This window comes from Trachypithecus francoisi, unplaced genomic scaffold, assembly GCF_009764315.1.
Source record: "Trachypithecus francoisi isolate TF-2019V2 unplaced genomic scaffold, Tfra_2.0 Lachesis_group10, whole genome shotgun sequence".
Classification (NCBI taxonomy): Eukaryota; Metazoa; Chordata; class Mammalia; order Primates; family Cercopithecidae; genus Trachypithecus; species Trachypithecus francoisi.
The window spans coordinates 77,499,386-77,526,448 of NW_022681455.1; the positions used below are offsets into that span (position 1 = coordinate 77,499,386).

At 42.0% G+C, this 27,063-nt stretch overlaps 1 protein-coding gene across 1 annotated transcript in view; it reads left to right on the plus strand.

Annotated features, from left to right (window-relative positions):
- The window catches only part of DNAH3 (dynein axonemal heavy chain 3), a 208,128-nt gene that overhangs the window by 38,501 nt on the left and 142,564 nt on the right, over positions 1–27,063 (plus strand). The window contains exons 14-18 of the mRNA XM_033217790.1: positions 1,035–1,219; positions 3,116–3,239; positions 9,794–9,947; positions 11,097–11,241; positions 21,974–22,185. Of these exons, the coding sequence (XP_033073681.1) occupies positions 1,035–1,219; positions 3,116–3,239; positions 9,794–9,947; positions 11,097–11,241; positions 21,974–22,185 (820 nt within the window). The remainder of the gene's footprint in view (positions 1–1,034; positions 1,220–3,115; positions 3,240–9,793; positions 9,948–11,096; positions 11,242–21,973; positions 22,186–27,063) is intronic.

Consider the following 27,063-nt stretch of genomic DNA (forward strand, 5'->3'; position numbering starts at 1 on the left):
CTCATTGTAGTTAAGATGCTGAAGACCATCAGTCATTTCCTTTTGCATAAATTAGAGCATATTCAAATTATCTGTATAATAACATCATGTTTCAGTCTTATGTTTGAAAAGTGGCCAGTTAGACCTGGTGGTCCCAGTAATGGCACATTTTCTCTGCCAAAGGCCAGGCGTGGTGACTCATGCCTGTAATCGCAGCACTTTAGGAGGCCAAAGTGGGCAGATCACCTGAGGTCAGGAGTTAAAGGCCAGACTGACCAACATGGCAAAACCCCATCTCTACTAAAAATATAAAAATTAGCCAGGTGTGGCAGGCACCTGTAATCCCAGCTACTTGGGAGGCTGAGGCAGGAAAATCACTTAAGCCTGGGAAGCATAGGTTGCGGTGAGCTGAGCTATCACACCACTGTAATCCAGCCTGGTTGACAGAGTGAGACTCTGTCTCAAAAAAAAAAAAAAGATTAAAAATTAATTCAGTGCTCTATTTCAACACAAAATGTGAGGGATTGCTGTTGGTGGTGGTGGTGGTGTTTTGGTCTAAATCTAGGTTCTGTGTATGAAAGGTAGTATAGTGTATTTGTTAAGAGTATGAGCTTTGGAGTCAATTAACCCAGGTTCAGATCTTGGCTCTGACATCTACATACCATGTTGCTTTCAATAATGTTACTCAGAGTCACTTTCTTCCATTCCGAAGTGTAGATAATAGTAGTATCTACCTCTTAGAATTGTTGTGAGGATTAAATGAGTTAATATATGGAAATGATTAGAATGGGGTGTGGCACTTCATAACTGCTTAATACATAACAGATATTATTATCATTATGACTGTTATTATTCCTGGAGTTTAGTGTACATGTAAATATTATCTATCAAGGATTTGCAGGCAGGGAAAATAATAAAAAAAAAAATTGTTCTTTTTTCCAAGTAGGAATTATATCTTTTGAGCATGGAGTCTTACAAGAAAGTCATTTTAGATGGTGATGATGGTGACGATGATGATGATGACAATGATGACAATGGCTATTTCTTTTCTGTAGCATTTGTAATCAGTACAGCCACATCGCAGACAAAGTCAGTGAGGTTCCTGCCAACACTAAGGAGCTGGTATTCCTCATTGAATTCCTAAAGAAATCCAGTGATGTCACTGTGTTCAAACTCAGGAGGCAACTTAGAGACGCAAGTGAACGGCTGGAGTTCCTGATGGACTATGCAGACTTGCCGCGTAAGTCCAATGCCCTGTGTGTATATCGAAATGCATACCTATATGTATATTTTATATTTGTATATATAACATTTCAAGTAGTCCATATGTATTTATATATTTGGGGGTAAAGTGTTGAGCAAAAGGATGGTTATATGAATTCTACCACTAAATATCAGAAGAGCTGCCTTTCAAGTGTCCCCATATGTTAGAGGCACTAATTTTATACTCATATCCACAATAATTTGAATCACACAAAAGGAATCTGGTTAGACACAAAGGAGACATAGATAGATACTTGACCTCCAGTTCTTTTTTTTTTTTTTTTTTCAGTCTTGCTCTGTCGCCAGACTGGAGTGCAGTGGCGTGATCTCGGCTCACTGCAACTTCTGCCTCACGGGTTCAAGCAATTCTCCTGCCTCAGCCTCCAGAGTAGCTGGGACTACAGGTGCATGCCACCATGCCCAGCTAATTTTTGTATTTTTAGTAGAGATGGGGTTTCACTATGTTGGCCAGGATGGTCTCGATCTCTTGACCTCGTGATCCACCCACCTCAGCCTCCCAACGTTCTGGGATTACAGGCGTGAGCCACAGTGCCTGGCCGACCTGCAGTTCTTAGATCCCTGTCTTGGCATCTGTGTCTGGTATTCCTGGAAAAGTCACTTCCAAATGCAGAATCATTTTTTTTAAATGAGTAGATTTTACTCATCTGTAATCTTTTTTTTTTTTTTTTTTTGAGACAGGGTCTTGCTCTGTCACCTAGGCTGTAGTGCCGTGCCACCACCTCGGCTCACTGCAGCCTCTCTGCCTCTTGGGTTCCATCAATTCTCATGCCTCAGCCTCCCGAGTAGTTGGGATTACAGGCACATGCCACCATGCCCAACTAATTTTTTTATTTTTAGTAGAGACAGGATTTTTTTCTATGTTGGCCAGGCTGGTCTTGAACTCCAGGTCTCAAGTGATCTGCCTGCCTGGACTTCCCAACGTGCTGGGATTATAGGCATGAGCCACAGCCTCCGGCCACCCATCTGTAATCTTCATCAATCCCACTTTTGAAGAGGCTGAGACACGTTCCTTCATGCTCCTGCATACTGTAAAAGGAAGTAAATAGTCAGGGCTCCTTGAAAGCTTGTTGGGCCAAGTTAGAGTTTTGAAGTGAGAAGCAGATTCTGAAGGAAAAGTTGATAAGCTCTGAACAAGCCATTTTCTATCTGAAAATACCTGTGAATTACTTGGTGTTCACAATGTATGGATGTCAGGGGGAGGTTGACGGGAGGGAGAGGTGGGGACTGGGAGTGAAAAGTGGTTCCCTAACCATCCACTTGCATGTTCATGAACTGTGCCCTCGACCCCTGGATACACCGTGGTCTCTCACTGTGGGCTCTGCCTCCCAAAATTCACAAAGGAAACCCAGCGTGGACATTTTAATTGACCAGAGTCATAAAATGGGTGGGGCATTTGACTTTGATACCATGACTGCCATTTAACCAAAAGGGAAACTGACATGCGGATGAAGTGAAATAGTTTGAATTGTGGAACCAGAGCATCATCCTGGATTTCTGACTTGACTCAGACCTAGCCTAGGAAGGCAATCAAGCAGAGAGGTTAGAACGTAGGGTTTGGAATTAGTTGGACCTGGATTTGAATTCCTCTCTGCTGCCTTCTAGCAGTGTAACCTTGACCAGTAGGCTCAATGGCTGTGTTTGCCATCTGTGCAAATGAGGATGATAATATCATCTACCTTCTAGCTTGGCCAAATGTCGACAAATGCTACAAATGTCGCTGTCACTCATCCATGTATTCATTGCCACCCCCACACCACTCCTGATGACCTCTTGTTCTGCCTAATTAATTCACCACATGCTGACCTGACCTATGCTAAACAGTGTCCTGGAGGAGACAGTATGTGTTTTGCAGATGAGGACATCAAATTGAACAGCACTCTGTTCCTCTGGCCAGACCAGATTGAAGATATCTTTGAAAACAGCCGGAGCTTGCTCCTTCACAAGAGGGATCAGGCAGAAATGGATCTGATTAAAAGGTACCGGGAGAGTCTGGGATTGTTTTGGAAATGAGACCTGACTTCTTCACCCATGCCGCAGGTTCCTGGTTCTGTCTAAACCATCCCCCACCCCACTCCACAGCAGTGTGTGGGCGACGTCTGAAAACAATTGGTGGAGAAGGAATTTCCTTTGGTTTCCCACTGAGGGATGTTTTCTTTAAGACTGCTTCACTGTAGAAACCTCTGCTAATGTCTTCCCTTCCTGCCTCGAATAATTGCAATTTGGCGGTGCAGAGAGAAAAAGGCGAAACTAGTGGCATGTTATAATGGCCTCCCCAATGGTAACAGTGAAGTTGTCAGCCTTGCATTAGAGACCACAGATCTGTAGGATATCAAGACAGAGATAATAAAGGCATGGCAGGGGTGCTGAAACATTGCCTATTTTGCAGCTGGACTTGTTCAGAGCTAATGTGGCTGTAATCACTTATTCATTCATTATTTGTCAATTCAGTTGGTATTTATTGTGGATTTTCATGACGTGCTATGCTGTATTCTAGACATATATGTGTGTTTGGCTGCCAAATAAAGATTTTAGTCCAGTGACATAGAAAATATAGACATACTGACAAATCCAATGTCAAGGGAAGCAGGCCAAGTGCCATGCGTGTGGTTTTACAAACACACACACACATGCACACACACACACCCATTCTAGGTTCACATTTGGATTATGACCTGCAGATTGGTCGATATGACCTGCAATTACCCTGTCCCCTTCACATAAGAAACTCCCACTCCCAACTTGAGCTGCCATAATTCCTGCAAATACTTACAAGATAAAAGCAGGGATTTCTACACCGAATGGGAGAGTTTGGGATGAAGGGTCAACCTGTGTAGTTGCTACCTGGAAAATATGGCCTAAGTGTGCTCCCCAGGGAGTCCAAAAAATGTGTGTGTGTGTGTGTGTGTGTGTGTTTGTGAGTGTATGTGTGTATTTTCCTCCCTCCACCTGAGTGGATACTGGCCCTGGAGCCCAGAACTTAGCCTGATGGAAGAAATTGATTTCTTTTTAAATTAATAGACTATGTTTTAGAGCAGTTTTAGATTCACAGCAAAATTCAGCAGAAAGTACAAAGAATTCCCATATACGTCCCAGCTCCCCCACCCTGCCCCCCAGCCCCCCAAACACACCCTCTACACCCTCTTCTGTGGAACTGATTTTTTTTTTTTTCTATAGGTTTTTGAGGGACAAGTGGTATTTGGTTACATGAGTAAGTTCTTTAATGGTGATTTCTGAGATTTTGGTGTACCCATCACCCGACCAGTATACACTGAACCCAATTTGTAGTCTTTTATCCCTCACCCGCTTCCCACCCTTTCCCCGGAGTCCCCAAAGTCCATTGTATCATTCTTATGCCTTTGCATCCTCATAGTTTAGCTCTCTTATGAGTCAGAACATACGATGTTTGGTTTTCCATTCCTGAGTTACTTCACTTAGAATAATAGTTTCTTGGCCGGGCACAGTAGCTCACGCCTGTAATCCCAGCACTTTGGGAGGCCAAGGCGGGCGGATCATGAGGTCAAGAGATCGAGACCATCCTGGCCAACATGGTGAAACCCCGTGTCTACTAAAAGTACAAAAATTAGCTGGGTGTGGTGATGTGTGCCTGTAGTCCCAGCTACTCGAGAGGCTGAGGCAGGAGAATCGCTTGAACCCGGGAGGCAGAGGTTGCAGTGAGCCAAGATGGCGCCACCACATTCCAGCCTGGCAGCAGAGCGAGACTCCATCTCAAAAGATAAGATAAGATAAGATAAGGTCTCCAGTCCCATCCAGATTGCTGCAAATGCCGTTAATTCATTCTTTTTATGGCTGAGTAGTATTCCACTGTATATATCTACCACTTTTTTTATGTCCAACCAGAAAGTAAAATCATGTTTCCCCAGCAATTTCTTTATTTGCTTTTTAATATATTTTAACTTTTATTTTAGGTTCAGGAGTACATGTGCAGGTTTGTTATATAGGTAAACTTACGACTTGGGTGGCAAAATCATTTTTTTGTTGGATAAGTGAACAGAAGCAAGTTCCTTCATGTTTTTGAGCTTCTGTGCCCCTCATCGGGAGAACGGGATAGAATCAGATCCTATCTTATGGTGCTGAAGGATGAAATGAGATGATCTGAGATTGTGCTTAGGTGGTAACCAGCATGTGGTAGAAATCCCAAAACTGTCAGCTTCCTTCTCCCTTTGAACAGTGACCTCTGTGGGGGAGAAAAATGCTTCTCAACTTCCAACCCATCAACTGCAAATGTGTGATTTTAGAATATTACCGCAAGACCAATTAGAGACAGTAAGTGCTATTGAAGTTAGGAGGAGTGAGGGGTGACTCTGTGAGGAATGGGAACGATTGTCATTTATGACGAGAGAAGGAGTGTGTCCGTTTCTCCTTCTGAGGGGCGACTCTCAGTGTGATCTCATCCACCGGTTCCCCAGCTCTTAACAGCAGAGGCCAGCAGAGGGCAGCTCTAGAAGAGGCTCAGCAGGGCAGCCTTGGGCTTAGCCCTCTCTTCGGTGAACCTTTAAATCCTTATGTTCATCATTTTGCATTAATCCTGAGAATAGCCTGTGAGATGGATTAAGCTATATTCATGCATCCATCCATCTCGTGAGAAAACAATCTTGCTTCCTCTGCAAGAAACCTGGCTTTATTTTCCCAGCCCACATTAATGATTTTGGGGTTCCATGCCGATTATTCTCCATTCGCTGTCCCGACCCCACCCTCTGGCTCGGCACCTGGAAGGTGATGTCCAATCTGCAGTGTTGCATTCTCTTGTCTGTTGGATCCAGGCTGGGCCCTGTCAATGGAGCCCTGCAGGAGGTTGGAGAGTAGCTATCGGGCTTTTCCTCCTCTCCCTCCCTGCCTGGCCCTGGGGCTCAGAGGCAGTACCTGCATCCCTCTGAGGTCAATGCCTCCTCCTCCGTGGTTCCAGTTTTCCATTGTCCCCAGCCTGGGGGTCCTAATGGCTTCCCTCTGATGCTAGTCTCTGGGTGCCTCACTGTCTACTATTTGTTCCTTTAATCCTATCCATATCTCACCCCTGCAAGTAACCCTTAAAGTGCCTTTCTTTGAACATGGGAATGAATTCTATTTCCTGCTAGAATCTTCCCCGTATGCTCTAAATGGTCCCACAAATACATCTCTTATTTAACCTAATTTCCTGAGTGCCTACTATTTGCTAATGATTGTATTATTATATGGACTATAATATATTGGAATTTATTTATATGAAATATGTATGGAATTTACATATCTACACACACATACACACAGCTAGTCACTGACTTAACGATGGTTCAACTTACGGTTCTTTGACTTTCTGATGGTGTGAAAGTGATGTTTTGAGTACCCATACAACCATTCTGTTTTTCACTTTCAGTACAGTATATAGTAAGTTACATGGGATAGTCAACATTTTATTATAAAACAGGCTTTGTCTTAGATGATAACTGTGGACTAATGTGAGTGTTCTGAGCATATTTAAGGTAGGCTAGGCTAAGCTATGATGTTCAGTAGGTTAGGTGTATTACATGAATTTTCAATTTCCAGTATTTTCAAATTACAATAGGCTTATAGGGATGTAACCCCATTGTAAGTAAAGGAGCATTTGTTTGTATGTGTGTGTGTTGCGGGGACATGAAAGTACTTTGGAAACTATAATGCACTTAGCAATTATAAGAAATTAGAAACAATAGGCCAGGCGCGGTGGCTCACGCCTGTAATCCCAGCACTTTGGGAGGCCGAGGTGGGTGGATCACGAGGTCAGGAGGTCGAGACCATCCTGGCTAACACGGTGAAACCCCGTCTCTACTAAAAATACAAAAAATTAGCCGGGCACAGTGGCGGGCACCTGTAGTCCCAGCTACTCGGGCGGCTGAGGCAGGAGAATGGTGTGAACCAGGGAGGCGGAGTTTGCAGTGAGCCGAGATTGCTCCACTGCACTCCAGCCTGGGCGATACAGTGAGACTCCATCTCAAAAAAAAAAAAAAAAAAGAAATTAGAAACAATAATAATAGTAATAATTTAAGGTAATCACTGAGCTTACATGCCGTTGCCCTCTGGAAGGAATTCAAAACTGCTTTCATCAGAGATTTCTAGGTGAGTGTAGTATTTGGAGCTTCAAAAAGAATTTAATGATGTGAAAAGGCACTTAGCAGCACCTAGTTGCGTGGACAACAGAAGAATAATAAGCGTTGCCCCTCTCCCCCGTCATTTCATCCACCTCAGTGGTAGGTTCCATGGTTCTGGAAGTTATATGAAATTTACACGATGGATGACTCAGGGATGTGAGCTGCTGCTCTCTGCCATAAAAGGGCAAAGGAAAATGCTTTGGCACCCTGGAGGAAGAAGAGAAGATGTCTTACTTAGGGAGAGCACCCGACATCGTGTTTCACCAAAGCCCAAGGATTCGGACAGAACATGGTTTCTTGCTTATAGTGGATGTTCACCATTTTAATGAGTGAATGAATGAAACGTTTTTACACTAAGGATATTCCTGAAAATGAACACTGACCAGAATCTAAAATTACAGCTTATTACAAAACAAAAATAAAAAGCTGAGAAAAGGAATGGAGGCCAGAATATGTGGCTCATGCCTGTAATCCCAGCACTTTGGGAGGCCAAGGCAGGTGAATCACCTGAGGTCAGGAGTTTGAGACTAGCCTGGCCAACATGGTGAAACCCTGTCTCTATGAAAAATATAAAAATCAGCTGGGCGTGGTGGTGGGCACCTATAATCTCAGCTACTTGGGAGGCTGAGGCTGGAGAATCACTTGAAACTGGGAGGCGCAGGTTGCAATGAGTCAAGATTGTGCCACTACAGAAAGAAAGAAGGAGGGAGGGAGGGAGGGAGAGAGAGAGAGAGAGAGAGACTCAAACCACTTGAAAATTCTCTAAATTGTGTTTAAGAAAAAAGCGACATTAAAACTGCCATAACAGAATTGAGCATTCTTAGGATAACCAAATTTATGAAATGTCACTATAGCTGATCTCAATGACAAGTTCCCTTATTTGTTCAAAGAATATTGATTATTTGCTAAGTGTCGGATAGTCTAACTGCTGAAGACACAACAAGGAATTAAGGAGACAAGACACATACTTATTTCCTTGAACAGGGCTGGGTAAAAATAAATAAATAAGTAAAAATCAACTCTATTTATAGAGTTTCCATTTTAGTGAATGTGAGCAAACACTTACGTATTGACTAATGTATACAAGGCTCAATTCTGAGCTTTTCTTGTTGTTGTTGTTCTCGTTGACTTTAACTGTTAAGCTGGTACTTTTTCTATCCTCGTTTTATCTACCTGAGGGCACAGACAGTTTAAGCGACTTTCCCAAGACCACGTAGCTACTAAGTGGCAAGGTGGGAATTTGAAGCTAGCTTGTTTATCTCAAGACACTGTCCACTTCACACTGTCTTATTCTACCTCATTAGAAAAAGAGAGCAGTTCTCATTGAGACCTGCTTTGTTGATAATATGGATGAAGTTGATAAATCTCTGGAAAGGTCTCCCCGATCATTCTAGCTACAGTAGCCCTCCACTTCCTTCCGCTAGTCACTCTGCCCTGTTTTATTTTCTTCAGAGCTTTTATGACTAACAGAAATATTTTATTGTTTGTCCTGTCTGTGGATTTATTCATCCATCCATCCATCCATCCGTCCATCCATCCATTCATCTATCCATCCATCCATCTATCCATCCATCCATCCATCATCCATCTATCCATCCATCCATCCATCCATCCATCCATCCATTCATTCATCTATCCATCCATCCATCCATCTATCCATCCATCTATCCATCCATCCATCCATTCATCCATTCATCCATCATCCATCCGTCCATCTTCTATCCATCCATCCATCCATCCATCCATCCATCATCTATCCATCCATCCATCATCCATCCATCCATCCATCCATCCATCATCTATCCATCCATCCTCCATCCATCCATCCATCTATCCATCCATCTATCCATCCATCCATCCATTCATCCATTCATCCATCATCCATCCGTCCATCTTCTATCCATCCATCCATCCATCCCATCCATCCATTCATCTATCCATCCATGTCTATGGTCTAGGTCTCCTTCAGTTAAAATACAAGCTCCATGAAGGTAGAGAACTTAATAGCATACTTCACAAATATATTCCTGATGCCTAGGGCAGTTATAAAATATATTAGGCACTCAGTAATAAATGTCCAATGACCGAATGAATAAACAGTATGTATATGTGTACATATATCATATACGTATTTACCTGTACAGGAAAATACCTGGAAATGTTTAACCACCAACAGGCTCACAACAGCTCCATTTCTGGGAGGTGGTCTTATAGGTAGTTGAACTTATTTTTTCATCTTCATTTATCTTGAGAGAGAGAAAGAAAGATGGAGTGGGGAGGATTGGGGGAGGAAATCTGCAGGTACCTGATAAAATCTCTGTAGGCTTAAATATGGGCAAGCAGTGCTGATGTTTTGAAAGTGCACAGAATGCAAAGTCCATATGTGACCAGGCTGTCTTTACTTTCAGATGCTCAGAATTTGAGTCAAGACTTGAGGGCTACCACAGAGAACTGGAAGGTTTTAGGAAGCGCGAAGTGATGACTATGGAAGAAATGAAGCACAATGTTGAAAAACTGAATGAGCTTTCAAAGAACCTAAATCAGGCGTTTGCAGAGTTTGAGGTTTGGGATCTTGAGATGGGGACTATGACGCTGTACTGGTCTATCGGTTCTGATACTTGGTTGTGAATTTCCTAATAGCATCTAGTAGGTGGATAGTATTGATTAACTCATTGGCCAGTTCTTTCGTTGGTATTTTATTTTTTCCTTTCCTTTTTTTTTTTGTTTGTTTTGTTTTGTTTTGTTTTTTGTTTATTTTGTTTGAGACAAGATCTCGCTCTGTTGCCCAGGCTGGAGTGCAGTAGAGTGATCTCATGTCATTGCAACCTCCACCTCCTGGGTTCAAGTGATTCTCCTGCCTCAGCCTTCCAAGTAGCTGGGATTACAGGCATGCGCCACCATGCCCAGCTCATTTTTTGTATTTTTAGTACCATACAAAGAGATAGAGTTTTGCCATATTGGCCAAGCTGGCCTTGAACTCCTGACCCCAAGTGATCCACCTGCCTCAATCTCCCAAAGTGCTGGGATTACAGGCATGAGCCACCACACCTGGCTCACTGGTACTTTCAACTACCTTTTCCCACATCCCTTCATGACGCCAGACCTTTCCCTTTGTTAGTTTCTGAGCACCGAAAGAAGAAAGTATAGTAAGGTAATTGTTCACGTATATTGAGCATTTATTATGTGCTCAGCAATGGTCAAGGGCTTCATATGCAATATTTCACTTAATGCCTCTAACGCATCTTTGGATTAGGTACTGTTATTATCCTCACTTACCCTGAAGTAAGAGAACTAAGTCTTGGAGAAGCTAAGTAACTGTCCCCAAAGATCAGCTGGTAAGTTCTTTAACCATTAAAATTCTTACCTTCAAGGCAAGTCAGTACAAGGAGGTAATATCATATATGTAGCTAAAGTACATATGAAAATTATGAAAACAGAGATATGGCTGTCGTAGAGTGGAAACAGAGATGACAGAGCAAGTAGCTGATTATTCTACAGTTTTAACCAGACAGACCTCAGCTGCCAAGGTCCTAGGAGGTGGCAGAGGGACATTCTTGCTTGAGTTCATGCTTTAGTTTCCTCTCTTACTCTCCAGATGAATAAGCATTTCCCTCCGCTTGGTTTTCAAGGCACTGAGGAGTTTGCCGTGGTGCCTTCTAGGGTTTAGGAGAACAACCTATCCAATAAACAGCATCTCCTTTTGCCTTGCAGTTGATCAATAAGGAGGAAGAGCTATTGGAAAAGGAGAAGAGTACCTACCCTCTTCTGCAGGCCATGCTGACCAACAAAGTGCCTTATGAGCAACTGTGGTCGACAGCCTATGAGTTCAGCACCAAGTCGGAGGAATGGATGAATGGTATGTGGTGATCTCACTCTGCTGGGACAGATGGGGATGGGGTGGAGGATCCACCCAGCCGCTTCTGAAATATGGTTTGCACTTAAGAATCTGGCTGGACTTTTAATCAGATTCTGACACTCCAGATTAAGGCAGCCACAGTCAAAAGTATCTGATGTGATAATAAAAATGGAAGGTGGAGAAAGAGCCAGATCTATTTCCAGGGTAAAACACAATAGGCAGCCACCCAGAGTCACGATTTAGAGTTGCAGATGGTGGGAGAACAGATGGCAGTTTCACGATGGTGCTGCTTCAGGAAAGGCCAGCGTGCCATAGACATCTGTAAACTACCCTTTTACTCTAGGATCTGGGGTCCAGAAAGGTATTGAGGAGTTGGAATCAACAGGACTTAATGATTGATCCGATATGGGTTAAGGGGCAGGGAGGAAGAGAGTTACTATCCTCTCAAAGGTAAGAATTTTATTGCCTCAAAGATAAGAATTTTAATGCTTAAAGAACTTACTAGCTGACCTTTGGGAAAAGTTACTTAGCTTCTCCAAGACTTGGTTCTCTTACTTCAGGGATGAGTGAGGATAATAACAGCAAAGAACCAACTTCCAGATGACTGGCTCAGGCAATTTGGTAGGTATTACCATCACTGAACAAGAGAAGTGACAGATTTGTTGGGGAAAAAAACAAAACAAACAAACAAAAAAACAACCCATCAACTTGAATACATTGAGTTTGAGGCATCTGGAAACAATCAAATGGGAATATTAAATAGCAATTGAGTATATCAGGGTGGATTATAGGAGAGAGATTTGGAAGGTGGGATTTATGTTGGGGAATTATTGATGTGTAGATTACAATCAAAGCCATGAATGATATCACCTGTGGTGGGTGTTTAAGAACAGAGGACAAAATCAGAGATCCTTGTCTGGGTGCAGTGACTCACACCTGTAGTCCCAGCACTTTGAGAGGCTGACGCAGGAGGATTGCATGAGCCCAGGAGTTCGAGACCAGCCTCAGTAACATAGTGAGATCCCTGTCTCTAAAAAAAATAAAAAATTAGCCAAGTGTGGTGGTGCATGTGTAGTTTCAACTACTCGAGAAGCTGAGATGGGAGGAACGCTTGAGCCCAGGAGATCAAGGCTGCAGTAAGCTATGATCTGCTTACTACACCCCAGCTTGGGTGTCAGAGCAAAACTTGTCTCAAAAAAAAAAAAAAAAAATCAGAGACCCTTAGGTTTGAGCCTTTAGCAAATTTCTAGTGCTTCAGTATTTGTAAACACAACAAGGCCGGTCATGGTGGCTCATGCCTGTAATGCCAGCACTTTGGGAGGCCAAGGTGGAAGGATTACTTGAGCTCAGGAGTTTAAGACCAGCCTGGGCAATATAGCAAGACCTTATTTCTACTAAAAACAAAATGAAAAAGTTAGCTGGGCATGGTGGTGTGTACCTGTAGTCCCAGCTACTCAGGAGGCTGAGGCAGGAGGATCGCTTGAACCTGGGAATTTGAGGCTGCAGTCAGTTGTGATGGCTCTACTGCACTCCAACCTGGGAGACAGAGCAAGACCCTGTCTTAAAAAAAAAAAAAAGTATTTATAAATTACCAAGTGTTTTTATTAGAAATAGGTATTGTATTTTAAAAATATTTTACATTTTATTTTTAAATTTATATACATTTAAATGGACATTTTTGGCATACATTTCTATGAATTTTAACAGATGTTTACATTCATATAAACACTACTACAATCAGAAAACAGCAATTTCATCAACTCAATAAATTTCTTTGGACTGTCTCCCTGTAGTCAAATCCTCCCCCGAGTTGTAACCCCTGGCAACTATTGATATCTTCATTGTTCCTATAGTTTTGAGGCTCCTCCTATAAATGGAATGATACAGTATGCAGTCTTTCAAGACTGCTTCCCTCACTCAGCATACTGCCTTTAAGATTCATCCAAGTTGTTGGATGTAGCAGTAGGTCATTTCCTTTTATTGCGAGTAATATCCCATTCTATGGATACACCAGCTTAACCATTTACCCACTGTTTTCACTCTCAGACTATTATAAATAGAGATGCTGTAAATATTTATGTCAACGTTTTTGTGTCAATATAAACTTTTATTTCTCTAGAGTAAATGCCCAGGAGTGGATTGCTGAATTATATTTAAAGTATATGTGTAAATTTATAAGAAAATGCCCAACTTTTGTTTTCCACAGTGGCTGTGCCATTGTGCATCCCTCACCAACGTGTGATAATTCCAGTTGTTCCACCTCTTCACCAGTGTATTAGTCCATTTTCGTACTGCCATGAAGAAATACCTGAGACTGGGTAATTTATAAAGAAAAAGAGGTTTAATGAACTCACAGTTCCACATGGATGGGGAGGCCTCACAATCATGGTGGAAGGTGAAGGAGTAGCAAAGGCACATCTTACATGGCAGCAGGCAAGAGAGCATGTGCAGGGGAACTGCACTTTATAAAACCATCAATTCTCGTGAGACTTATTCACTATCATGAGAACAGCATGGGAAAATGACCCCATGATTCAGTTACCTCCCACCAGATCCCTCCCACGACATGTGGGGATTGTGGGAACTATAATTCAAGATGATATTTGAACGGGGACATAGCCAAACCATTATCAACCAGCCACTGGGTATTGTCCGTATTTTTTTTTTTTTTTTTTTTTTTTGAGACAGGGGTCTCACTTTGTCACCCAGGCTGGAGTACAGTGGTGTGATCTCAGCTCACTGCAGCCTCCGCCTCCTGGGTTCAGGCAATTCTCCCACCTCAGCCTCCTGTTTAGCTGGGATTACAGGAGCGTGCCACCACACCTGGCTAATTTTTGCATTTTTAGTAGAGCCGGGGTTTCACCATGTTGGCCAGGCTGGTCTCAAACTCCTGACCTCAGGTGATCCACCTGCCTCAGCCTCCCAAAGTGCTGGGATTACAGGTGTGAGCCACTGTGCTTGGCCTGTATTTTTTATTTTAGCCATTCTCATAAGTAGTTGTGGTGTCTCATTATGATTTTAATTTGCATTTCCCCAATGCCTAATGATCTTGAACATTTCTTTATGTGCATACCTGTCATTTGTATATCCTCTTTGGTGAAGTGTCTGTTCAAGTCTTTTACCCATTTGTTTAATTGGTTGTTTGATTTCTTACTGTTGAGTTTTGTGAGGTCTTTATATATTTTGGATACAAGCCCTTTGTGAGATATGTGATTTACAAATATTTTCTCCAAGTCCGTGGCTTGTTTTTAAATTCTCTTTATGGTGTCTTTCACAGAGAAAAAGGTCTTAATTTTGATGACATCTGACATATCAATCTTTCTTTTATGGATTGTGCTCTTGGTATCATCTCTAAGGACTCTTAGCCTAACCCTGGTCATGAAGATAGTCTCCTGTGTTTTCTTCTAGAACTGTTATGATTTTAGGCTTTACATTTAGACCTGTGGTCCATTTTGAATTAATTTTTTTAAATATGAGGCTTAGTTCAAGCTCATTGTCTTATATATAAATGTCCAATGGTTCCAGTAATTGGAAAAAATTAAGTTTTTGTCCACTTAATTGTATCTTTGTCAAAAATCAATTGTCCATATCTTTGTGGGTTGATTTCTTGACTACTCTGTTCTGTCAATCTATATGTCAAGCCTTTCACTGATACCACATCAACTTGACAACTATATTTTTATAGAAAGTCTTAAAATCACGTAGTATGATTCTTCTAACTTGATTCTTCTTTTTCAAATTTTATTTTCACTATTTTCGTCCCTTTATTTTTCCACATAAATTTGAGAATCAGTTTGTTTGTACATACCAAAAAATCCTGCTGGAATTTTGTTGGAAATGTTTATTTGGAAAGAATTCACATTTTATTACGTTGAGTCTTCCAATCAATGGGCACTTTATATCTCTTCAATTGGGTCTCCTTTTACTTCTTTTTATCAGTGTTTTGCAGGTTTCAGCATACACATCCTGTGCATGTTTTGTTAAATTTATACATAGGTATTTCCTTTTTTGGAGCAATTGTAAATGATGTATGTTTTTGAATTTCACTTTTTGAGGTAAATACTATGAAGCACAATTGCTGGATTATATGGTAAGAACATGTGTAGTTTTGTAAGAAACTGCCAAACTGTCTTTCAAAGTTGCTGTACCATTTTGCATTTCCACCAGTGTAAATGAGAATTCCTGTTGCTCCACATCCATGCCAGCATTTAGTGTTGTCTGTGTTTTGAGTTTTGACCATTTTAATAGATGTGTAGTGGTATCTCATTGTTGGCTGTTGTTGTTGTTATTGTTTTTAAATTGAGATGAGGGTCTCACTGTGTTGCCCCAGCTGGCCTCAGATTACTGGGCTCAAGCAATCCTCCCACCCTGGCCTCCCAAAGTGTTGGGATTACAGGTATGAGCCACCACACCCAACCACTCATTGTGTTTTAATTTGTAGTTCCTTAATGGCAATGATATTGAACATCTTTTCATATACTTATTTGCCTCCTGTATATCTTCTTAGGTTAGGCATTTGTTCAGAGCTTTTGCCTATTTTTAAGTCTCAGGCTTTGTTTTCTTATTGTTGAATTTTAAAAAATTCCTTGCATATTTAGATAATAGTCCTTTAACAGATTTTTTTTTTTTTTTTGGGGGGCAAATATTTTCTTCCAGACTGTGGCTTTTTTATTCTCTTGACAGTGTCTTTTACAGGGGAGAATCTTTTCATTCCTAGTTTATCATTTTTTTCCCATGTGTTGTCCCTTTTGTGTTGTAACTAAAAAATCATTCTCAAATCCAAGGTCATCCAGATTTTCTCCTATGTTATCTTCTAGGAATTTTATAGTTTTCCATTTTAGATTTAAGTCTGTGATCCATTTTGAGTTAATTTTTGTGAAGGGTATAAGATCTGTGTCTAGATTCTTTTTTGTGTGTGTGTATATGGATGTCCAATTTTTTCATCCTTATTTGTTGAAAAGGCTATCTTTTCTCTATTATATTGCCTTTGCTCTTTTATCAAAGACCAGTTGACTACATTTGTGTGGTTCTATTTCTGGGTGGGTTATGTATTCTGTTCCATTGATCTATGTGACTTCCTTTTGCCAATACCACACTTTCTTGATTACTATAGTTTTATCGTAACTCTTGAGGCTGGGTAGTATCAGTCCTCTGACTTTACTCTTCTCCTTCAATATTGTGTAGGCTATTCTGGATCTTTCACTTCTCTGTATGAATTTTAGAATCAGTTTGTCAATATCCACAGAATAACTTGCTGGGATTTTTACTGGGATTGTGTTGAATCTGTAGATCAAGTTGGGAAGAGCTGGCACCTTAACAATACTGAGTCTTCCTATCCATGATTATGGAATATCTCTCTATTATTTACATCTTCTTTGATTTATTTCATCAGAGTTTTTTGTAGTTTTCCTCATATAGATCTTGCAAATATTTTGGTAGATTTGTGCCCAAGTACAAATTTACTTTTTAGGGTGCCAATGTAAATAGTATTATGCTTTTAATTTCTTTTTTTTTTTCTTTTTTGAGACGGAGTCTCATTCTGTTGCCCAGGCTGAAGTGTAATCACGTGATCTCAGCTCACTGCAACCTCTGCCTACTGGGTTCAAGTGATTCTTCTGCCTTAGCCTCCTGAGTAGCTGGGATTACAGGCACATGCTACCACACCTGGCTAATTTTTGTAATTTTGGTAGAGACAGGGTTTCATCATGTTAGGTCAGGCTGGTCTCCAACTCCTGACCTCGTGATCCACCCGCCTCGGCCTCCCAAAGTGCTGGGATTACAGGCATGAGCCACTGCGCCTGGGCTATGCTTTTACTTTCAAATTCCACTGTTCATTGATGCTATCTTGGAAAGTGATTGACTTTTTAATGTTAATATTGTATCCTGTGCTCCTGCTGCAATCACTTATTAGTTCCAGGAGTTTGTTTTGTTGATTCTGGTGGATTTTCTTTCTCTTTCTTTTTTTTTCTAATTTTTATTTATTTATTTTTAGTTGACAAGTAGTTACGTATATTTGTGGAGTTCAATGTGATATTCTGATCTATGTATACATCATAGAAAGATTAAATCAAGCTAATTAACATATCCATGACCTCACCAATTTATCATTTTTTTTCTGGTGATAACATTTAAAATCTATTCTTTTAGAACTTTGAAATATACAAGACATTATTATTAGTAGTATTAGTATTAGTATTAGTATTATTACTGTTATTTGAGATGGGGTCTTGCTCTGCCACTCAGGCTGGAGCACAGTGACATAACCTTGGCTCACTGCAATCTCCGCCTGCTAGGCTCAAGTGATCCTCCCACCTCAACCTCCTGAGTAGCTGGGACTATAGATGCTCATCACCACACCTGGCTAATTTTTTGTATTTTTGGTAGAGACAGGATTTTGTCATGTTGCCCAGGCCAGTCTTGAACTCCTGAGCTCAAGCAATCCACCTGCCTCTGCCTCCCAAAGTGCTAGGATTACAGACATGAGCCACCTCACCCAACTGAAAAAATACAATAATTATTAACTGCAGTCACCATGCACTACAATAGATTACTAAAATGTATTTCTCCAGTGTAACTGAAACTTTGTACCCTTGATCAACATCTTTCCTTTCTTCCCCATCTCTCCCCCTCATCCAACCCTCTGGTAACTGCCTTTCTACGCTCTGTTTCTATAAAATTGACATTTTGGATTCCACAAATAGTGAGATCACACAGTATTTGGCTTTCTGTGCCTGGCTTATTTCACTTAACATAATGTCCTCCAGTTCTGTCCATGTTGTTGCAAATTACAGAAAATTTTGAGACTGTTAATACTGTATATTACATTGTTTGATTTTCAAATATTAAACCAGCCTTACACTCCAATGATAAACCCTACTTGGACATGGTGTATTATTATTTTCATGTGTTGCTGGATTCAGTTTCCATGCCTAATATTTTGTTGAGAATTTTAGTGTCTATGAGATATACTGGTCTATAGGGTTTTGGTTTTTGTTTTGTTTTGTTTGTAATATATCTGTGTGGTTTTTATATCAAGGTATTGCTGACCTGTTAAAATAAGTTAGGAAATGTATTCTCCTCTTCTATTTTTTAGATGAGATTATACAGCTTTTCTTGTTTGTGTGTGTGTGTTTTTTTTTTCTTTTAATGTTTGGCAGAATTTTCCAGTGAAACCATCTGATTCTGAAGTTTTTATATTTTGGAAATTTTTAATCTATAAATTCAATTTTTTCAATAGTTATAAAACCATTCAGATATTCTAGTTTATCTTGAGTAAGTTTCTGGAAGTTTGTAGTTTTTGAGGAATGGCTTCAGTTTTTTTAAAAAAATGGTCTAATTTATGTACATTGAGTTGTTTATAGCATTCCCTTATTACCCTTTTAATGTCTGAGGGGTCAGTAGTGATATCCCATCCTTTATTTTTGATATTGGTAATTTGCATCTTCTTTCTTCTTTACCAGTCTTGCTAGAAGTTCATCTTTTTTTAGGCCTATCCATTTTATTTTTCCAAGGAAACAGCTTTTAGTTTCAATAATCTTTTTTATTATTTTTGTTTTCAATGGATTTCTGTTCTTATTTTTATCATTTCCTTCCTTCTGCTAGCTTTGGTTTATCTTGCTCTTCTTTTTCTAGTTACTTAAGGTAGAAACTTGGATGATTTATTTTAGAACGTTCTCCTTTTTTAATGCTACAGATTTCTCCTTTATAGTTGTACCTCACAAATTTTGTTCAATTTAAAGTACTTTCTAATTTCCTTTGAGACTCCTCTAGGACCCATGGATTATTTATAAGTGTGTTGTTTAATGTTCTAGTCACTGGAGATTTTCTTGTTATGTTTTTATTGTTATTTCTAATTTAATTCCATTATGGTCATAAAAGGCACTTTGCATGATTTTGCTTCTTTTCAATTTATTGAGGTTTGTTTTATGACTCAGAATAAGATTCACCTTGGTAAGTGTTCTATTTGCAGTAAAAAAGAATGTGTACTCTGCTGTTATTGAATGGAATATTTTATCAAGGGATCAAGTTGCCTTTGTTAAAAGTCAGCTTTGGCAGGATATGTTTGCTAGACATATCCCTCTCCATGGATAAGCAGCAAGTTCTGCAATGGGATTCCTAGTGAGTGTTGCTTCCACTTTTCCCCTGCAGTGGCTTTCAAAGTATGGTTCCAGGACAAAGCAGCATTCTCATTAACTGAGAATGTGTTAAAAATGCAAAATCTTGAGGCCTCGCTCCAGACCTGACTCAGAAACTCTGGGAATGGGGCCCAGAAATCTGTGTTTTAACAAGCCCTCCTGGCAGTTCTGATGCCTGCTAAACTTGGAAAACTACTGTGAGTATCCTACAGAAATCTCTCCCTGTAGCTCACATTTGGATGGCACCTTCTTTAGTTTCCAGTAGAGACACATGTTTTCCCTTTATTATCTGCCTTTGATCATTTAGTGGGAGTTAGAACAGGCAGACGTGGTTAGTTGCATGGCCTCACATTGCTTCTTTGCCTAAAAGTGATCTGTTTACATTCATGGGGCTGAAGATCATTAACCTTGAAGAATGACTTCCGCAATGTTTCCTAGAACTCTGGAATGTCCGGACTGGATAGGACCCTAGAAGTTATTAATATTTCCTGCAACCTCCATATTTGAATTTCGACTGAGTTGACTGTATCCACAGGGCTACAAAAATGTCCACCTGCTGTCTCATCCTTTAAGATCAGAGTTGGCCGGGCGCGGTGGCTCAAGCCTGTAATCCCAGCACTTTGGGAGGCCGAGACGGGCGGATCACGAGGTCAGGAGATCGAGACCATCCTGGCTAACATGGTGAAACCCCGTCTCTACTAAAAATACAAAAAACTAGCCGGGCGAGGTGGCGGGCGCCTGTAGTCCTAGCTACTTGGGAGGCTGAGGCAGGAGAATGGCGTGAACCTGGGAGGCGGAGCTTGCAGTGAGCCGAGATTGCGCCACTGCACTCCAGCCTGGGCGACAGAGCGAGACTCCGCCTCAAAAAAAAAAAAAAAAAAAAAAAAGATCAGAGTTAGAATTTCAGAATATAGCCTTGCCATAAGCTATGAGGTGAGAAGCTACCAAGGCATGTGGATAAAGGGATCCATAACTGCTCTTCAAATAGCAGTGTCTAAAATCCTTGGATTATTTTATATTCTTCTCTCTTGTTGTAGATATAGATTTGTCAGTTCAGGCTGTCTCTAGATAATCATAACCAGAGGGAAATTTCTTCTAACAGAAATTCTACTACTCCTCTTTGCCTGAGTGATTGCAAATAACCCAGGCAAGTCACTCTGTTTGTGCTTCACTCTTACAACTATAGAGTGGGAACAATGAAGTGTTAGCCTTACCTAATTTATTCATCCTACTGGGAAAGTCACTGTGATAATTCAGCCAAACCCTCCCAAGTAGAGGCTACTCACTAGTCGCGTAGGTGCCTTTCTGTTCTAGCCCAGCACCTACAATATTTCCTGGTGCATGAAAGATACTTTTTTTTTTAATTTAAATTTTTGATTACTTAACAAAAATGTTGGGTTGATGAAGCATGTGAAATTAACGAAGTTATATTTAGTTTCAGCACTCCTGAAAGAAAAGTGTTTCTGAGTAAGTTAGCAACGTCACATAGCAAGAGTTAATACCAATTTGAAATATCCAAGCAGGGGCAGTAGCATGGAAAGGTCTTGGCCAGATATGAAACCCAAATGCTAAAGGTTCTTAGCAAAATAAAGGAAGGGGAAGGAAATTAGTGTTTTGGAGCAAGTTTAAACAATGAGGTGTTACTCTTTGTTTTTAAAATATATGTATTTTTTGACAGAGTCTCACTCTGTTGTTGAGGCTGGAGGGCAGTGGCACTATCCTGGCTCACTGCAACCTCTACCTCCCGGGCTCAAGTGATCCTTCCACCCCAGCCTTCCAAATAGGTGGGACTACAGAGCGTGCCACCACGCCTGGCTAATTTTTTGCATTTTCAGTAGAAATGAGGTTTAACCATGTTGCCCAGGCTGGTCTTGAACTCCTGACCTCAAGCAATCTGCCTGCCTCAGCCTCCCAAAGTACTGGGGTTATAGACGTGAGCTACTGTGCCCTGCCCTGTTTTTAAAATAATTTCAAACTTACATAAAAATTGCCGGAACAAAACGGAGACCTCTCCTATCTCCATTCACGTTTCCCCAATGTTTAATATTTCACGGCTTTTGTGAAGCACTTTTTATTACTGTTATAACAGCTTCTAAAAGCAATAATAACAATTTTTTTTTCTTTTTTATTTTTCTTCTTATTTTTTGTAGAGACAGGGTCTCACTATGTTGCCCAGGCTGGTCTCAAACTCCTAGGCTCAAGCAGTCCTCCCACCTTGGCCTCCCCAAATGCTGGGATTACAAGTGTAAGCCACTGCAACTGGCTGAAAACAAAACAAAAAACTATTGATATGCTAATTGTACATCCATTATATGCCAGGCATTATGTTAGCCACTATACATTATCTCACTGAATTTCCACAGTCACCCTCCAGGGTATCCATTATTACCCCTGTGTCACAGGAGTTACTGTTGAGGTTTAGAAAAGTCGTATATCGTACCTAAGGTTCCACTGGCTAAGTGCAGGTTTCAGATCCTCAAAGCCTATATGTGTTCCAGTCTCTAAACGACAGGAGGCACAGCTCTAAGTTCAGGGAATTAAAGGTATGCATGACTAACATCCACATGATGGTCTGACCCTTCCCTCTTCTATTTCAGGACCCCTCTTCTTACTGAATGCTGAGCAAATTGTGGAGGAGATAGGGAATATGTGGAGGACAACGTATAAACTGATCAAGACCTTATCTGATGTGCCTGCACCCAGGCGCTTAGCAGAGAATTTGAAGATCAAGATCGATAAGTTCAAGCAGTACATTCCCATCCTCAGTATTTCCTGCAACCCAGGAATGAAAGACCGGCACTGGCAGCAGGTTTCTATCAATCACTGCCCGCCCCCAAGCAGCCCAACCCAGGCCTGGCCCTGGCTGTCCTTGGGAAGGCAGGAAATCTTACTAGGTCAAGCTTCTCCTTTCTGAAAGGATCATCTACTTAAGGGCAAAGGGATAGCAAATGAGAATGGCAAACCTTCTGAAGGAAGAGAATGAACTCCCTGCCCCCTGAACAGGCTGGCCCTTTCCTTGGAACCCTCAACGCTTGTGGTTCACTGAGTGTTGTTCCAGCCAATGGTCACAAAAGGTCTCCTACCTGCTTCCTGCTTCCTAAGCAGATGGGCTTTTGGAGGCCAAGAGCCTCCAAGGTGCAACAAGGATGTTCAATATAGTGAGAGGATCTTGATTTGCTCCTTGACCTAGGATGCACAAAAAAGAAAGTCACGTCCCTCCCTGGGGGTTGCTAAGAATACCAGATGATTCCCACTTAGGATGACTTTGGTGTGGCATTTCATTGTCAAACAGGTTCAGAAATAATTTTGCACTCTTCTCTTAGCCCTTTGGGGCTACAAATTAGAATAATAAATTTCTCCTTAAAAATAGCTGGGATTTTTATAAGGAACCAAGTGTGAGGGTGATAAGCGTGGTGTGAACACTAAGCAGAAAAAAGAAAACTCACTGTGTTTCTAAAATAATTGTCACATCCAAGGGCTAGCAATGGCCTTGAAACATCCTCTACCAGAGAGTCACTCTGTATGGAATTGGAAGTGAAAATGGCTTTCTTTGGGCAGGTTCTTCTCTGACTTGGCCTATAATTCCCCCTCTCAGAACCACATTCAAGACCAGGCACGGTGGCTCAAGACCACAATCCCAACACTTTGAGAAGCTGAGGCAGGAGGATAGTTTGAGCCCAGCCTGGGCAACATAGTGAGACCCCCATCTCTCCCTGATTAATTGATTAATTAGCTAAGCGTGTTGGTGTACATTTGTGGTCCCAGCTACTTGGGAAGCTGAGGTGGGAGGATTGCTTGGGCCAGGGATGTCAAGACTGCATTGAGCTGTGATCGTGTCACTGCACTCCAGCCTGGGAAACGGGGAAAAAAAAAGCCACATATAAGACTGAGGAAATTCTCTCTGAAAGGACCCAGTGACAACACAGTGACAAGGAGCACTTTGCTCTCCCTAGGAAGACAGAGGAAGACTCTCTTAATACATGAGAGAGTCAGGGTTTTTTGTAGGGAGGAGCTACTTTCAGTTTCCCAAAAAGTGTTGAGACTTGAGACCTAAGCAAAGGGTGGAGTGCTATACAGACAAGGGACAGGCTGTCTGAGTAGACTTCTGTTTTTTCTTTTTCTTTCTTTTTTTTTTTTGAGATGGAATCTCACTGTGTCCCCCAGGCTGGAGTACAGTGACGTGATATCAGCTCACTGCATTCAAGCAATTCTCCTGCCTCAGTCTCCTGAGTAGCTGGGACTGTAGGCACGTGCCACCACGCCCTGCTAATTTCTGTATTTTTACTAGAGATGGGATTTCACCATGTTGGCCAGGCTGGTCTGAACTCCTGACCTCAGGTGATCCTCCCGCCTCAACCTCCCAAAGTGCTGGGATTATAGGGATGAGCCACCGTGCCTGGCTGGGATATTTTTTAATTGTAATTTTAATTAATTAATTTTTAAAATAGAGATGGGGGGAGGATCTCACTATGTTGCCCAGGCTGGTCTCGAACTCCTGGCCTCAAGTGATACTCCTGCCTTAGCCTCCTAAAGTGCTGGGATTGCAGGCGTGAGCCACGGTGCCTGATCATGACTTCTGGTTTCAAAACGCCCCAGCAGAGGGATCTGCAGAGGGGTAGTTGCTGTCAGTTGGTGATCATGGGGTGCCTCTCCCTATGGACCCAGCCTAACTAGGACTTTAACCAGCATCGGGGGGTATGGGGGAGTTAGGGAGCTTAGGTGGGGCAGGTAGTCTCTGGTAGTGCCAGGTTTCTCTATGAGATGGCACTATCAAGAGTGTCTTTGGTGATGGCGTTTGGACAACATGCCGCAGGGCTGGGAAAGCCATCTGCTCTGCCTGGTGCTTCCTCTATGATGCTATTCTCATATGTGGACACTCAAAAAATCCCAACCAGGCCAAGCGTGGTAGCTTATCACGCCACCAATCTCAGCACTTTAGGAGGCCGAGGCAGGAGGATCACTTGAGGCCAGGAGCTTGAGGCCAACCTGGGCAACGTAGTGTGACCCCGTCTATTTAAAAAATTAATTAATTTAAAATTAAATTTAAATTTAAAAAATTCCAGCCAGGTGCAGTGGCTCACACCTGTAATCCCAGGACTTTGAGAGGCCAAGGCAAGTGGGTTGCTTGAGCCCAGGAGTCTGAGAACCAGCCCGGGCAACACTGCAAAAACCCCATCAAGAAATACAAAAAAATTAGCCAGGCATGGTGGCAGCATGCCTGTAGTCCCAGCTATTAAGGAGGCTAAGGTGGGAGGATCACTTGAGCCTGGGAGGTTGAGTCTGCAGTGAGCTGTGATTGCGCCACTGCAGTCCAGCCTGGGCGACAGAGCAAGACCCTGTCTAAGGGGAGAGAGAGAGAGAGAGAGGAGAGAGAGAGAGAGAGAGAGACAGAGAGAGAGAGAGAGAGAGAGAGAGAAGAAGAAGAAGAAGAAGAAGGAAGGAAGGAAGGAAGGAAGGAAGGAAGGAAGGAAGGAAGGAAGGAAGGAAGGAAGGACAGACATTCTAACCATTCCTAGACAAACATAATTCTCATTTATGGGCCACTTAAATGATTGGGAAAATGTTTCTTACTATGATAATAAAATAATAATAATGATAATATTGAAAATGTACTGAGTACCAGCTATGGTGCTGGGTTCGGTGTTGCATACTTTATTTGGATTCTCACGTTTCATCCTTAAAACCGGCCTTTGAAGTGGAGATTATTATCATCTCCATTTCACGGATAGGAAAACTGAGACTTGGAGAGATGAGTTTTCAGATGGCTAGTTGGTGGTGGGGAAGGGAAATGGAATTTTTCTATGCTGTTTGACTCAGCCTGGAAAAGTCAAGAAGGCAAAAAAGGTCTGGTCAGAGGAAGGGAGCAGGCAGTAGGGGGCAGTAAACCACAGTGAGAGGGGGCCAGGAAGCTCGGCCCCAGGACAGTGGCTCCCAAGGAGTGAGCACCTAAATGGAAGCCCAGTGGGCTGAGCAGTTAAGAGGCAAGTTCAGAAAGGACAAAGGCCCCCAGATACTCTCCGGGCTGCCCCTATGCAGAGCCCATTCCTCCCTGCAGTGTATGTAGGTCACACCACAGGCCACCCCGGGGAGAGCCCCACGCCTGGGGATGTCATTCTCTGCCCTGATGCCTAACTCAGGAGATCCACTGCCATGGATGCCGGCTCTGGCAGGGGGATCTGAAGGATGAACTACCTGTAGCACTCAAGTCCAGAAGCTGGATCTTCTGAAGCCAGGCTGGGGGTTCTGGTCATTTACAGAATATAGGCAGAAAAAGTTAGAGCCTTATGTTTGGGGCACAGACTTTATAGATAACAGCAAAGGGGTCGCTACTGCGATTTAAAGCAAAATGGAAGCCACAAATCTAAAACGCTTTTTGGATCACCACACTAAGGTACATTTCTGATGTCCTGTTTGCAATTAGTGTTATTTTGGTTATTTTTTCATCATGTGCCTATAACACTGTTGGTCTTCCAAGATCGTTATTTCAATGGTAACTACTTCTGGGTTCCTTGCTTTTGTGCTTTGTGTGTCTAAAAAAGTCTCCTGGTCTGGCCAGGCATGGTGGCTCAGGCCTGTAATCCCAACAGTTTGGGAGGCTGAGGCAGACGGATCACCTGAGGTCAGGAGTTTGAGACCAGTCTGGCCAACATAGTGAAACCCCATTTCTACTAAAAATTCAAAAATTAGCTGGGTGTGGTGGTGTGCGCCTATAATCCCCGCTACTTGGGAGGCTGAGGCAGGGAAATCACTGAACCCAGGAGACGGAGGTTGCAGTGAGCCGAGATTGCACCATTGCACTCCAACCTGGGCAACAGAGCAAGACTCTGTCTCAAAAAAATAAAAAAGTGTGGAAAAAGAAACAATTTAAAAATAATAAAAATTTAACTGTTAAAAAAAAAAAAGCAAGATGGAACAAGGTAACATTTGATCTTAGGGAGAAACTGCACTGATAGGTTCCAAAACTGGCCCTCTGTTAGTAGTAGAAATATAACGTGAGCCATTTGTGTGTGTTTTTTTTTTTTGAGATGGAGTCTCACTCTGTTGCCCAGGCTGGAGTGCAGTGATGCGATCTTGGCTGATTCCTGCCTCTGCCTCCTAGGTTCAAGCTGTTCTTTTGCCTCAGCCTCCCAAGTAGCTGGGATTGCAGGCACCCGCCACCATGCCTGGCTAATTTTTGTATTTTTAGAAGAGACAGAGTTTCACAATGTTTGACAGGCTGGTCTTGAATTCCTGATCTCATGTGATCCGCCTGCCTCTCAGCCTCCCAAAGTGCTGGGATTATAGGAGTGAGCCACTGCACCCAGCCAATAATTTTAAAGTTTCTAGTAGCCACATTTTAAAAGGTAAAAGGGTCTGGGCATGATAGCTCACACCTGTAATCCCAGCATTTTGGGAGATCAAGGTGGGAGGATCGCTTGAGGCCAGGAGTTCAAGACCAGCCTGGAAAACATAGCGAGACCCCCATCTCTACAAAAAAATTTTAAAAAAGAAAAAAATTAGCCAGGCATGGTGCTGTATGCTGGTGGTCCCAGCTGCTCAGGAGGTTGAGGCAGGAGGACCACTTGAGCCTGGGAGATCAAGGCTGCAGTGAGTCATGATCACACCACTGCATTTCAGCCTGCGCAACAGAGCAAGACCCTGTCTAATTCAAATCAGCTGGGTGTGGTGGCTCACTCCTATAATACGA